A 15,271-nucleotide genomic window follows, 5' to 3' on the forward strand; every position below is an offset into this window, starting at 1 on the left:
ACACCTCCGAATTCAGCACACGTTCAACTCGATGACGTCCCTCGAACTCTTGATCCAGCAGAGGGTCGAGGGAGAGTTTTGTCAGCACGACGGCGTGATGACGGTGTTGATGATGTGTTCCGCACAGGGCTTCGCCTAAGCATTACGATGATACTATCGGAGGAGTAAACGCTGGAGGGGGGCACCGCACACGGCTAAGACAATGTTGTGCCTTCAGGGTGCCCCCTGCCCCTGTATATAAAGGAGGGAGGAGGAGGCCGGCGACTAGGGGGCGCCAAGGCTGGGGGGAGTCCTACTAGGACTCCACTCCTAGTAGGATTCAGCCCCTCCTCTTTTTTTCCTTCTTACGGAGGTGGAAAGGGGGAATGAGAGGGAGTAGGAGAAGGAAAGGGGGTGGCGCCCCCTTTCCCTAGTCCAATTCGGCCTCCTCCCTTGTGGGGGGTGCACCAGCCCCTTGTGGGTTGGTTAACCTCCCTCCCATGGCCCATATCTTCCACCGGGGGTTCCGGTAACCCTTCCGGTACTCCAGTTTGTACCCGATACACTCCGGAACCCTCCCGGTGTCCGAATACCACCTTCCAATATATCAATCTTTACCTCTCGACCATTTCGAGACTCCCTCATCATGTCCGTGATCTCATTTGGGACTCCGAACAAACTTCGGTCACCAAAACACATAGCTCATAATACAAATCGTCATCGAACGTTAAGCGTGCGGACCCTACGGGTTCGAGAACTATGTAGACATGATCGAGACACATCTCCGATCAATAATCAATAGCGGAACCTGGATGTTGATAACCCACAAGTGTAGGGGATCGCAAAAGTTTTCGATAAGTAAGAGTGTCGAACCCAACGAGGAGCTAAAGGTAGAATAAATATTCCCTCAAGTTCTATCGACCACCGATACAACTCTACGCACGCTTGACGTTCGCTTTACCTAGAACAAGTATGAAACTAGAAGTACTTTGTAGGTGTGATAGGATAGGCTTGCAGGAAAATAAAGAGCACGTAAACATAAACTAGGGGCTGATTACAAGCAATAAAGTAAATATAGTGAGTGTGGAAAAGTGGTGGTAGGAGTTGTGAAATTGTCTCTAAGCAATTGACTATGTTACTAGACCGATAATCACTATTGCAATTCTATTTGAGGGAGAGGCATAAGCTAACATATCATCCCTTACTTGAAATTCTATGCACTTATGATTGGAACTCTAGCAAGCATCCGCAAATACTAAAGATTCATTAAGGTAAAACCCAACCATAGCATTAAAGTATCAAGTCCCCTTTTATCCCATACGCAAACAACCTACTTACTCGGGTTTGTGTTTCCGTCACTCACGCAACCCACCATAAGAAAATCATAAACATATTACAAACCCTACAACGGGAATCCTTCACGCTTGCGTGATACGGAGGGCACCATAGGACAGCACCAATAATAAAACATGCAACTCAAACCAATCATAGCAATTCATCAATCACCGATAGGACAACGAAAATCTACTCAGACATCATAGGATGGCAACACATCATTGAAAAATAATATGAAGCACAAAGCACCATGTTCAAGTAGAGGGTACAGAGGGTTACGGGAGAGTGGACCGCTGGATATAGAAGGGGGAAGGTGATGGAGATGTTGGTGAAGATGACGGCGGTGTTGGTGAAGATCGCGATGATGATGATGGCCCCCGGCAGCGCTCCGGCGCCACCGGAAGCAAGGGGGAGAGGGCCCCCCTTCTTCTTCTTCTTCCTTGACCTTCTCCCTAGATGGGAGAAGGGTTCCCCTCTGGTCCTTGGCTCCCATGGCGTGGGAGGGGCGAGAGCCCCTCCAAGATTGGATCTATCTCTCTGTTTCTGCGTTCTCTGTTTCTTCTCCTTCACCGTTTTCTTTATATCTGGAGATCCGTAACTCCGATTGGGGTGAATCTTTTGCCCAGATTTTTCTCGTAAAATTAGCTTCTTGCGCCAAAAGAAGGGCATCAACCGCCTTATGGGTGGCCCACGAGATCCCAGGGCGTGCCTGCCTCCCTGGGGCGCGGCCCCGTGTCTCGTGGCCACCCCGGACACTGTTTCGCGTTGATTTTACTTCCCAAAAATCATAAATATTCCAAAAAAATCTCCGTCCATTTTTATCCCGTTTGGACTCCGTTTGATATTGGGTTTCTGCGAAACAAAAAACATGCAACAGACAGGAACTGGCACTGGGCACTGGATCAATATGTTAGTCCCAAAAATAGTATAAAAAGTTGCCAAAAGTATATGAAAGTTGAAGAATAATGGCATGGAATAATCAAAAATTATAGATACGACGGAGACGTATCAGATGCTTAGATTGGCTCCTACATATTCTATGAAGATCTTTATCGGTCAAACTGCACAACAACATACGGTGTCCCCTTTGTCATCGGTATGTTACTTGCCCGAGATTTGATCATTGGTATCTTCATACCTAGTTCAATCTCGTTACTGGCAAGTCTCTTTACCCGTTCCGTAATGCTTCATCCCGTAACTAACTCATTAGTCACATTGCTTGCAAGGCTTATAGTGATGAGCATTATCGAGAGGGCCTAGAGATACCTCTCCGATACACGGAGTGACAAATCCTTATCTCGATCTATGCCAACCCAACAAACACCTTTGGAGACACCTGTAGAGCATCTTTATAATCACCCAGTTACGTTGTGACGTTTGATAGCACACAAGGTGTTCCTCCGGTATTCGGGAGTTGCATAATCTCATAGTCAGAAGAACATCTATAAGTCATGGAGAAAGCAATAGCAATAAAACTTATTGATCATTATGCTAAGCTAACAGATGGGTCTTGTCCATCACATCATTCTCTAATAATATGATCCCGTTCATCAAATGACAACACATGTCTATGGTCAGGAAACATAACCATCTTTGATTAACAAGCTAGTCAAGTATAGGCATACTACGGACACTTTGTTTTGTCTATGTATTCACGCATGTATCAAGTTTCCGGTTAATACAATTCTAGCATGAATAATAAACATTTATCATGATATAAGGAAATATAAATAACAACTTTATTATTGCCTCTAGGGCATATTTCCTTCATCCTTTTCTTTGGTGGAGAATCAATTTCTTCCTTAATAAATTCACATGCAGCTATTCCGACCGAAAGAGCAACTCAAGAGCAGGCACTAGCTATTATAAGAAAATTAAACAGAAGGTGAGGCGGCTCCGTGAAGATGAAATAAGGTTCTCCCCACCCGTTGGTGCTAAAACCAACGGATCTCGGGTAGGGGGTCCCGAGCTGTAGGTCTAGGAACAATGGTAACGGGGGTAGAAGGGACACGGTGTTTACCCAGGTTCGGGCCCTCTCGGAGAAGTAAAATCCCTACTCCTGCTTTGATTATATTGCGATGATGGACTACTGAGTACAAGTTGATCTATCTCAAGATCATATGATTGTGTTCTAAACCCTAAGGTTGGTAATCGTGCTTCTAAAGACTAAACCCCTCGGCTTATATATGCGCCGGGGGTACCTAGGTTACACACATGGTTGGGCGCACGCCGGCTATAGAGCAATCCTTGAAGTACACGCCAAGTCTACAGAGGTTTCCATCTTGGTTACGTGGAGGTTCATAGCTTCGGTAGTCCAACCTTTTAGTGATCGGCGGGACATAAGCCCGACCCATGAATTACGGGCCGTATAGGTTAGGACCCATTAGTCCAGGACATTGTCACCACCTGGCCCTCATCCTGGCGGTGTGTCTCGTGTCATCGGAGGGCGTGTGGAGGTGTGTAACCGACGGATATCGCGGGGTTTGGTCGGTGTGTGTCTTCAGTGGATCTGCGTGGATCCGGTCTTCATTCGTCTGCGTTCACGTGCCTACAGGTTGGATCTTTTCGACCTACGCTTCTCTTCATCAACGACAATTGTTGTTCTGGTGCGATGGTCCTTTAGGCGTTAGCACGACGACTTCCTGGTTGTCTACTACGAACAAGGTTTGCCTGACTCCTGTGAGGTAGAGACGATGATGGCTGCGCAACTTCCTAGTTGTCTACTACGAACAAGGTTTGCCTGACTCCTGTGAGGTAGAGACGATGATGGCGGCGCGTCTTCAGCTCGCCGTAGTGCTTGTAATCGTTACTAGGTGGTCTACAGGCATGGTGTAGTTTCCGTTACTTCTCATATTCTTTGTATTGCCATGGTGTTTCATAAATTGATCGGAAGTTCTTTCCGTAAAAAACTCAAATGCAATTGTTCTGCATGGTTGGATAAAAGGTACATTTACCACAAAACAAAACACCGGATAATAGGATAACATTGGTTAAACGCCAAGCGACATCTTGCAGATGCCAATAACATCTGAAATCTACATGAAAGAGGGGATGACTAGTCTACGGAGATGTCTGGAATATTTTTGAAGATGTCAAGTTTCAACATACGCCTCGAGGGGCTAGCAGAGTTCTCACACACTTGCACATGCAGCCGCTAGGAGTGCCAATAGATCCATTAGGATCCTCGACGCATCACCTATTGATCTCTCCGTCCCACAATGTAAGACATTTCGAAAAAACATCCAACGTTGCGGGACGGAGAGAGTATTTTTTAGCTTCTTCTAAATTATTGTAAACAACTTGTTACGTAATGAATGGAATGCCTTCTGTTGGCCAAAAAATAAAAATAAGAACCCTATGATGTGTTGTAAACCTTGGTGTCTCGTGTGTTCTATTGTATGTTAGCATTACAAAATATATATTCTTTCTGTTTCATAATGTAAGACGTTTCTTTGACATTATGGGACGGAGGAAGTAGTTTCTAATAATTCCAAGACGTAGACGTGAGCTAGTGCCCAATTTAATTGAGACAACCGTTTGTGTGTGCACCTATTAATTCGGCCTCATTAACCAATTTACTGCATTCTGAACATGTCTGCACCTTCTTAATTGGTCCGTTCTACGTCAAATCAGATGTAGTAAAAACCAGTATAATGACATTTGTACTTGTTTATTGCTGTCCTGGTCGATTGATCGGTTGATCTCAGCTGTCCATCTCTCATCGATTTGTGTGTACGCACGCATGCATGTGTATGGAGGCAGAGTCTATGGAACCTGCTCGACTGATCTGGGAAGGAGAAAACGAAAGCTGGTACGGCATCCTGCCGAGCACTGTCGCCACGGCTGCACTAATGGAACCAATTAATTCACAGGTACGTGCACCGTGCACATGCACTGTACTTACTGAAAAAAAAATCCAGTGCTAAGATATTTCGGCGATTTAGAAACCCTAGCTAAAGAAAGGGCCTTGTCCTACGAGCGTTGATTGGACCAAGAACGTGCAAACCTGTCCGGCAAAGGCGAGACAGATCGACCTGCTCATCGATCGATCGATCTACTGATCATTTTTTATAGCGCCAGGCAAATCATTTGGAGGTAAAGGATACATCGCTGGACGCCGGGCACTAGCGAGCGTATATTTTCCGTCTCCATGGCCCAGCCCGATGAATAACAAACGTTATTTCGGCCGGGAAATGTGGTTATGGATGTCTGTGAGGAGACGCTACGATGGGACTAGCTCACTAGCTAGCACATCCTTTTAGGAAAAAGAGTCACTGCCATGGTGGTGCGAACAAGAACAAGCTCCACGGATATCTACACTTTCAGAAAGAAATCAAATATAGTACCACTTCTTATGTTGCATCGCGCATGCCAAATGAGGCTCTAATGATCTTGTAGCTCCGCTTCGTCGACGATTATCTAGACTACCTACCTGATATAATCTTCCGGAAAAGGGAAGAAAAACTGACGGCCGTGCCGAAGAATAGCAGGCGCATGCAGTGCAGGGAAGTGAGTGCCGCTGCACGAGTACTCGCGTGCACGCCTGCAGGTAGGTATCGTGAGGCCTGGCTGGGAGGCAAGGGATCCTGACAAGCCCGAGGAGGCAAAGAATTGAAGCCGATCGCACCGTGCCGAACCACCACACGTCCACACCCCGTGCCCGTGGTACCTGACCGGCCCGATCAAACCCCGACCGCGCGCTCACTGCCACGTCCCGAGCTGTCACGTGCACCGCCACCTAAAATAACTTTACTCCGGAGAGACGAGGCGATTGATCACGGGCACGTACGTACTAGTACCTTGTTTGACCGGGAACAGTGCGTGCGTATGGGAGGATCCTGCTAGCTGCTCTGTTACTTTGGCTAACTACCGCTGGCGTGGATGGATTAGGCTGACCCAGGGGGGTTCAGTAAACAACGATACCCTCGCGCAGTCGCGGGGCCACCTGTGTCGTCGTTTGGTGCGGTTCGTTATCCGTTTGATGAATGTTCTTGATGAATTACATATGCGCAAGTGCATGCAGCTAGCCTTGCTCTGAGGCCACGGAAAGCGACGGTGCGAGCTATGCGATTCGGAAAAGCCGGTGTGGTTGCCCGGCTGGCTGCATGTGCCGAGCGAGGCCGCGGAGGGGGACGCGCGACCTCGGTCGAGCAGTATATAAAATCTTCATCGTTTATGTTAGTATCACAAGAGGGCCCGTGTTAGATGGGTGCTCAAGTTTTCTTGGCAGCCAACCGCAAGTGCAGGCTGAAGCTCGTGCGCAGTATCTAAGATTCCTTGGTGCAAACAGAAGCAAGTAGGCGAGGACCTATCTGTCGTTGTATCTCTATAGGTAAACAAGGATCAAACACCAAGTTTGACAACCTATGTGTATACTATGTCACTAGGACGAAACACTAGGATGCTCTAAAAATGTCGCGTGTGATGCATTAGTGTTGCCGACGTGGCTAGATATGAATGCCTGCCGACGTGCATGCGCTGGTCGGTCCTTCTCCGACAGCTCTAGCAATGCTCAAGCCTCTCAAAGAGATCGACATGCTATAGTGGTTAACAAAAGTGTTGGGCTAGCTAGCGCACGGTATACTATGGTCCTAACAAGAAAAAGCCGAGAGACCGAGTGCACGTAAGAGATACGCTAATGAATCGCATCAACAGCTCATGGTCCATACCACTATACCAGGACGGCTGGTGGCTGGGGATAAGAGCTACCTAGTCGGCCCGCCGGAGTCGGGTTCGCGTAACGTGGCATGGGCGTTAGGTGCCCCGTTGCGAGGGCCGGAGCACGTAGCACGCGACATGCTCACATGGGGGCCGTGGACCTGCCATCATGAAGACTGGCAGTTGCTCGCGACGATAATTAAGCCATGCATTAAAGTGGTCGTTTAAGACCTGGCTATATTTTTCTCAAAGGGAAAAATGTCGGGTCGCTACGCTTGGAGGACGACCTGCTGCCTAAAATGGTGGCATGCATTTTCGATGCTGGGAACGTACGGTTAGGGATGAAGGCGAGGTTAACTCGTGTGAGCTTTCGTTCCGCAACGCGTTGGATGGAAAATTGGAAATGCAAATGAAACTTTTATGACACGAATACTTTGTGCTCCTGGAGCTAGTGTGATCTTGTAATAAACGATAAGCTGCGTTGTCGTGGCACTTCCTAATAAAAGATCAAACCATACTGCAGCTAGAGTTTTACTTCGGAAATATTCAAATATACAATGCTTAACCTTAACGGAAGAGGGGCAAAATGAACAAACGTAAGGCCATGCACCATGGACCGTCACTTCTTTGTGTTTCTCGAGTGGAGCGCTCGTACGGCCGGCCTTGCTGCGCATGGCATATAATAATGAATATATTGCCACACAAGTTGTTTTAGGCATGTGTGGCCAGCGAGTGTCCAGTTGGGCCAGCCCAACTAGCTTTCTACAGGTTAGTTCAATTTTCTTGGTTTTTTTATTATTTTCCTCATATTTTTATAAAATCGAAATACGTATATTCCAAAATTAACAGTTACTTCATTTTTCTTTAAAATAGAAAATTTTAAAAATACAAACAGGATGTAGAATTTCCTGATGTAATTTTTTAAAAATGTTGATAGCATTAAATCGTGACATTTATAAACTGTTCACGTGTTTCAAACAATGTAAGTAAATTTCCATAAAATGTTACACAATGTAAAAAGTGATTGCATAATTCGTAAAAATGAATTGGACCATTAAAAATGTACGTTACATTTTTTAATTGTTCACATATTTTTAGAAAAATATGCATTTCACATTTTTAAAATTATTATACAATGTATAAAGTGTTTGCATAGTTTAAAAAAAGTTCAACGTGTATTTGAGAAATGATTAACATGTACTAAAAATATATTCAAATATATGTATTTTAGAAATATTAAACCTGTATAAACATTGTTTTTATATGTATAATAAAAATGTATAATGTGTATAAAACTAGACATGAGAACATATATTTGAAAAATGTTAAACTATATTTTTTTTCTATGCATAAAGTACCATGCACATGAATAAATATACAATTGTTAAAAAAAGAAAAAGAAAAATCCGAAGAAAACTGAAGAAAGAGACAAAAGAAAGCTTAAGAAAACCGAGAAAAAAGAGAAGCAAAAGGAAAAGAGAAAGAAAACCATAGGAAAAACGAAGAAACCCGAAAGAAACTGATGCAAAACAGTTAAAAACAAATAGGAAAAAACCACAGAAAAAAAAGTCGTGCGCAACTACATTATTTGGGTTGGCGTGTTGGGTTGATACTTGATGACATGTGGGCTTTACTTTTGAGAAGCTTGACCAATTTTTGGTAAGCGTTGATTGGGAAGATTTCTACCATCATGCATTGGTTAGTGCTTTGTATAGAATCTCATCCATCATGCTCGCCTCTTTATTGACTTTGGGTCTCAACCAAGAAGAGACCATATTTTTATATTTGAGTTTGCCTGGTTTGGACAAATCCTATTAGGGACAGTATTTCTAGTGTCTCGTCTTCTGCTCCTAGACATTTTTCAAAATTGGACAAGTGGTCGTGGAGCTTAGACAATTAAGCAGGACAATGAAAAGGGTGAAATGGAATTGTGAATGTCGTCTGCAAGAAAAACAAGATAATATTTGTGACAAAATTTCAGAGCTGGATCTGCCCAATGAGCAATATGGAATTAAAGAGACACAAAGAGAAAACAAAAAGATGCCACAGGCTCAATTGGACAAATTACTTAAACATGAGGAGTTAAAGTGGATTCTAGGAGAATAACTTGTTTGGGGAGATATTAATAAGATATTTCCATGCAAAACCCATTGATGGTTGGTCAATATGTCACGTGTGCACATAATAATCTTAGTTTTTTTAATTATGTGTCAATTACATGCTATATGGCAAATAATATTACAACACTTGTGGTTTAAGTTGGAAAGAATCAAAAACAAATCTTGAACTTATAGATGAAAGCTAAATCGAACCTTGAACTTCCGATCCCGGAAATCAGCATACCAAACTCTCTTATACCGGCCTATTTTCAACCTTGAGAGTGTTCTCAAACATAGATTGTCAACGTGGCAGGTCACATCCTGGGATTGTTGATTGCATAGGCGACTCGGTTGTCCCATAAGGCGCGAAGCAATTTGTTTTCGAAACACGTGATGTAAGAGTACTAGGCTGGCCAAACCAGGCGCGAAGCGATTTTTTCGTAACACACGATGTAAAAATGCCGAGTAAAGAGATGTCCACTAGAATTGAACTTACGACCTAGCGACTTTACTCCTCGCTTTAGACACTAGAACTAATGACTATTAGTGCAATTGTTAGAGGCCTGGACAATTTAACAACAAACCGCAGCGTCGACATTTGGAAATATTTTTTAATGGCAAACAAATATTGAAAACATAAACCATTTTTCAAATCTCCTAAAAGAATAAAAGTGCAAACACTATTTGAAATTTCTGAATACATTTTAGAAAAAAAGTTTTTTTAAACACAATCAATTTGGAAAAATCAAACACTTTTTGAAACATAAACATTTTTTAATAAAATGGAACCAATTTTGAAACCTGAACAAAATTTAAAAGTGTCAATGCTTTTTGATCTTTTTAAAGTGGGAACAAATTTTGGAACCCGGATAAAATTTTAAGGTGCGTAAACTTTTCGCAAACTAAAAATGGGAACAAATTTTGAAACCTGGAAAAATGTTTAAGAAAAATGTTTCTGACATCTAAAAAAATGTCATATAGTTTTATAAAAATTCTGTGACATCTTAAAATCCTGAACAAATGTGTAAGAACAATGTGAACAAATGTTCATATAGTTTTATAAAAAAAATGTCATTTAGAAAATCTAAGACTTATACTTCGATTTTTTTACCGTGCATTCAAAAAAATTAGAAAACATACATTTTTTTAAATGTACATACTAGGCGGCATGCCTGGTAAGCTATTTGAAAAAGATGTATATAATGTATTTAAAAAATGTTCAAAGTCTATCAAAAAATGTTTCATGTGTGCTTCATAAATGTACATTATGTACTGAAAACATTTCAACATATGTAATAATGAAAACCGGTTAAACCCGACAAAACAACAAAAAGAAAAGGAAAAAATATGAAGAAAATCAAGAAAGAAACAAAAGAAAGCCAAAAGTATAACAAAAAAACAAAGAAAATCAGTGAAAAAACAAACTATAATGAAGGGAAAAGGGAAGCCAAAAAACCCAATGAGAAAACAAGAAAAACCAAAGGTAAAACAAAAGAAATAGAAATAGAAAAAAAACAAAGAAAAACATAGCAGAGCGTGCGCGCGAGTGACTCTGGACTTTTTCTAGTTTAAGTTCAACCCTAACAAGGTAACCTAATGAGAGACAAGAGAAATGAAACACAAGTTGGAACATGCAATCATTATTAAATTTACTACTGGTTTGACCAATGTGTCATTATTTGCTTTATTCACAACTTTGACACATACTTGTGGATACCCTCTTATGTTGATACATTGAAAATATTTCTATAGCTTAATGGTCTATTTTTTTTAATTTCTGGTTTTCATGACAAATCACTAATTAGCTACAAAATTACACTCCGCTGCAAAGCACACATCCTTGTACTGGCTAGTGCAACTTTTGCATCAAATTTCATACTAAATGACATGTTTTGTCGGATAACCAGTTGTTCCTTGCATCCTTGTATTCACACTATTGGGCGAAATTAACCTTTGGGGGTCATTTTATTTCAGTGAGTTCATTTCGTATGATGTACAACATAACTATTATTCAAAAGAACATGATTGTGGTGTAGAATGAGATTTTTCTTTCAATCAATTGCAAAATTGTTCTTTCTTGAAATATTATGCCCTTTCGAATGAATAAGCAACACTTATTTGCTTCAAAAGACAAAGAGATGACCATAGTACATGTCTTTTTAGAAACAAAAAACCAAGCACCGAGCGATCTTGCATTATGTGCAAATATAGTATTTCTTAACTTACTTACATCACGCCAATCACTAAATAGTGCATGTTGAATAGTCTTTCATGTAGCGTCTAGTTGAGCTATCAATACATTATGGAAACTTTGTATTGTCGTGACCTTTACAAGTATATAATTCAATGGATCTTAACTTGATAACATGATGTTTAGAAGAAGGAAAATCGTAAACAAAACAAAATTTTTTATGCAATAGTCATTATATATATAAAGTTTGAACTGATGCAATTTTGCAGTGCTCTTGTTACATGGTTTCATGTTAGCATCACTCAAGATGTTGTATATGCACACAAATCCATTAAGTATTAGGGATTCTTGTTATAATTTAATAATAAATGATAGTGTAATATTTAAATATGTGCACAATATTAAGCGACAAAACATACACTGTTTCACTAGAGCCCTTCCTAACATACGAAAAAATTGCCTCTAATAACCCAAACAATGACAAGTATAAACTTTCAAATGTTTTGAGCAACCATCTATCGTAAGGGACAATTGTATCTTCTTGTTCCCTACCTACGCTCTTCTACGCAAGTCATATTCCTTTTAAGGGTATGCCGGGCCATTGAAAACTATTGCACATGTTAAGGTCTTAGTTATGCCAAATATATCCTACGTAGAAAGTTCACCCAAGTAACTATTTCTAAATTGTGTTGTATTTTAAAAACAAATATTCTCTATATTTTTCTACTCCCTCCCTTCCAAAATTCTTGCCTTAGATTTGTCTAGATACGGATGTATCTAGTCAATTTTTAGTGTTAAATACATCCGTATCTCGACAAAACTAAGACAAGAATTTTGGGACGAGGGTAATATATATTTTAATTGTACTTGCATTTTTTTGACAAGAGTCTAATATTTTACAAGTCTTCACTTTAGAATTTTGACATATTCAACGAGAACATGTATGGTCTCGACAAGCCATTTTGTGTTTCAAATATTCTTTTGAAGGGGTGTAGTGCTCAATTTGGCCACAATTTAGATGCAGAGAATAATGGGCATCATAATCGAGTAAAAGTATACATTACTACATACATCAATGTATTTTTGTTATTTTCTTGAGTAGTTACGACATGAATCAAGTGTTAATTGTCTTATTGCATTTCAGTAAACGATGAGAATGCTTTTTATGTTGCAGTTATCAGCTAGATCATGTTCTTGTCTGTGATATCTTTTCTTTCAACAATGAGAATACTTTTTATGTTGTAGTTATCAGCTAGATCATGTTGTTGTTGTCCGGGCTGCGAGTCGGGGAGACATAGTTACCGGTGAAAACCGAGCCGACGACGGACGATGGCGGGGTTCTGCGCCGTTACCTTGATGAAGGCATCGTTCTGTAGCTATTGTCCACCCACTCGTGCCGCTCAGGGGGAAATCCTATGATCTGGTTTTCCAGATCGGACGATGACGGCACTGAGGTGTCATTTCTCTCTTGGGAGCATCGTTTGTGGAGCAGCGCTGGAAGTCAGAGGTAGAGGGTGGAGCGGCTTTGTCTTGCACGGAGCTTCGGTGGAGATGTCAAGTCATGCCTGGCCGACAGGTGCTACGCTTTGTCATGCCTAGTCGGCAGGTGCTACGCACGACAGATTTTCCAGAGACTTCAAGTTGTGTCGGCTGGTGGTACTTGGCGGCATGGTGCTGAGGTGTACCGGCGGCGACCACTACGTGCTAAGAAGTTCGCGCGCAGGGGGGTGGTGATGTTGGGCGCCGTGGTGGTGTCAACGGCAGTTAGACCGGGCAAGGATGATGCGTTAGTATAGCTCTGAAGATGGAGCGATGACAGTTGGCGGCGGCGGCCTCTGAGAGCGCGCTGGTCCGGTGTGTGTCTCATACCCGGCAAGTGGCTTGGTTGGGGCCTCAGTTCTTAGATGTTAGGCTTGACTGCGAGCTCTGTGGTATTAGGTCCGGACTATCAGCATCCCTTCATCAAATGGATAGGAGTAGCGACAGATGTTGCCTAGTCGGCGGCTTCAGACTTACCGTTGTATTTCTTTGTAAGGTCTTTTATGAATAATTAATAAAGTGGCTGCATGCGTCGCCCAGATGCAGAGGCCAGGGTCTTCCTCCTTTTTTAAAAAAAAAGAGAGAGTTGCCCCGCAAAAAAAAAGAGAAATGAGAGGGTGTTTCTAAGCAATCCTAGCCGTGGTTGATTTGACCACGAGAGGCACGATAAAACTATCTTTTTTCTTTTCTTTTTGAGGATACATGATAAGACTTTCACAATGCATAGGTGCAAGGTTGCAAAATGCTATTGAGAAGGGAAAGGGGTGACTGAACTCCCATGCAGATACAAATTCTGACTGTTGCTGCGTTGATAATTTCTGTTTCAAATTTATGCGAATGCAAAATGCTAATTTGCTCGAGGTCGACAAGCTATCAAGGATAAAGAAAACTAGAGACCAGAGCGGTTTCCAAATGGGCCTGGACCCGGGCAGCACAAACCTCGTTTTTCTTAGGTTCGTGTGGCCCGGAACAATCGGACCCTGCAGCGAGTAAATAACATTAAACTACTACTTTACAGGCTAGGGTTATGCTATTTACTCCCCTGCAGCCCATTGCAGTCTTTGCAGATGAACACATCGTAATCACAATTTGCTAAACATCGAGCGCCTGAACCTGTATATGCCATCGTGTGTACTCCCTCCGTCCGAAATACTTTCATATAAATGGATGTAACTAGAACTAAAATACATCTAGATACATTCATTCCTCGGACAAGTATTTCCGGACGGAGGGAGTACTACTGTTCACCCCCTTCTCCAGTCTCTCTCCTTGCGTCTCCAGAAAGCCAGGAGATCATAGAACTGCATGCACACGGTCGAGTCCAGTTAACTAAGCCGATAGCACGAACCACTGACGAAAACAGAGTGCAGGGGAAGAGAAGAAATGCTCACTCACTTTTCTGCAGTAGTAGTAGTTCCCAGTTTCCGCCAACACGAACCGACGATCTTGCTCATCACCGTATGGATCGATGGACTCATGGGCTCCATCGATGTAAGCAGCCGTGCACTCTCGGCCGCGTGTTTCCAGCTCTGCTCCCCCGCCATCCTCCTCCTCTTCATACGGGTACGCGTCACCGTCGGCGCCGTCGCTCTGTGCCGCCGTCCGATCCAGCGTTGCGAAGGAGGCGGAGCACGAGAGAAGCCGCGCCGCGATCGCGCAGACGAGGCAGAGGGAGGCGGCCGTGCAGGCGAAGGGGAGGAGCACGACGATGAGGGCGGCGGCGGCCACGGAGGAGAGGACGAGGGCGACGTGGAGCGCGCATAGGCTCCACATGTGCCATGCTAGAGCGAAGCACGATGATGACGACGACGACGACGACGCTGTGGTTCCCGGAGCGTCTAGCGTAGGGGAAGAAGGCGACATGGGGCTTCAGACTCTGAAAGATGGCACCAGTTGATGCGACTGCCGCGAGGCCTATGGACGAGCAAGATTTCTCTTTGGACTTTGGTTGCGTCGAGTTTTGCTGCAACGATCCTTCGCGCGCAACACGTGTAGGTTCGGGTACGTAGAACTGGAGTGGTGCAGTTTGCATTAAAGACAACTGAAATACGTGTATTGCTCCGCGAGAGGGAGAGGCTCCACGTGGCGGCCACTGTCGGCTGTCATTTCTTTAGCGTATAAAAACTGTCGGCCGTCATGGGCGGGACTTCTTGGCAGGAAGATGGCGTTTGGGCCATGAATTAGATGAACATTTTTTAAACTTGATTGAAAAATTCTTCATTCAACAATTTTTTTTTACAAAATCATATGAACTTTTTGAAAGATGAATGAAAACATTTTGAATTTGATGAACATTTTAAAACGTTATGCTAACCAAATATTGAACACGATAAACATTTAAAAAAATGGATGAATAAAATTTGAATTTGATATTTTTTTAAGAAATCGATGAACATTTTTTGAAAAAGATGAACAAATTTCGAGTTTCATAAACCATTTTTTAGTGTCATGAACAAACTTTGAATATGGT

At 42.6% G+C, this 15,271-nt stretch overlaps 1 protein-coding gene across 1 annotated transcript; it reads right to left on the reverse strand.

Moving 5' to 3' along the window:
• Window positions 1–13,539: 13,539 nt before the first annotated feature.
• On the reverse strand, window positions 13,540–14,756 carry LOC123116330 (uncharacterized). The gene is made up of 2 exons (XM_044537297.1): window positions 14,197–14,756; window positions 13,540–14,102 (listed from the first exon to the last, which is right to left on the reverse strand). Exons 1-2 carry the CDS (start codon window positions 14,662–14,664, stop codon window positions 14,046–14,048), a joined length of 525 nt encoding a protein of 174 aa, XP_044393232.1. The 5' UTR covers window positions 14,665–14,756; the 3' UTR covers window positions 13,540–14,045.
• Window positions 14,757–15,271: the final 515 nt, after the last annotated feature.

Source organism: Triticum aestivum, chromosome 5B, assembly GCF_018294505.1.
Source record: "Triticum aestivum cultivar Chinese Spring chromosome 5B, IWGSC CS RefSeq v2.1, whole genome shotgun sequence".
In the NCBI taxonomy this organism is placed as follows: Eukaryota; Viridiplantae; Streptophyta; class Magnoliopsida; order Poales; family Poaceae; genus Triticum; species Triticum aestivum.

Bases quoted from the DNA above. Each gene is read 5' to 3' on its own strand.
- LOC123116330 (XM_044537297.1), bottom strand. From the start codon at position 14,664: ATGTCGCCTTCTTCCCCTACGCTAGACGCTCCGGGAACCACAGCGTCG. The intron at 14,103-14,196 runs GTGAGTGAGCAT...GTGTGCATGCAG, and splicing joins ACTACTACTACTGCAGAAAA to TTCTATGATCTCCTGGCTTT.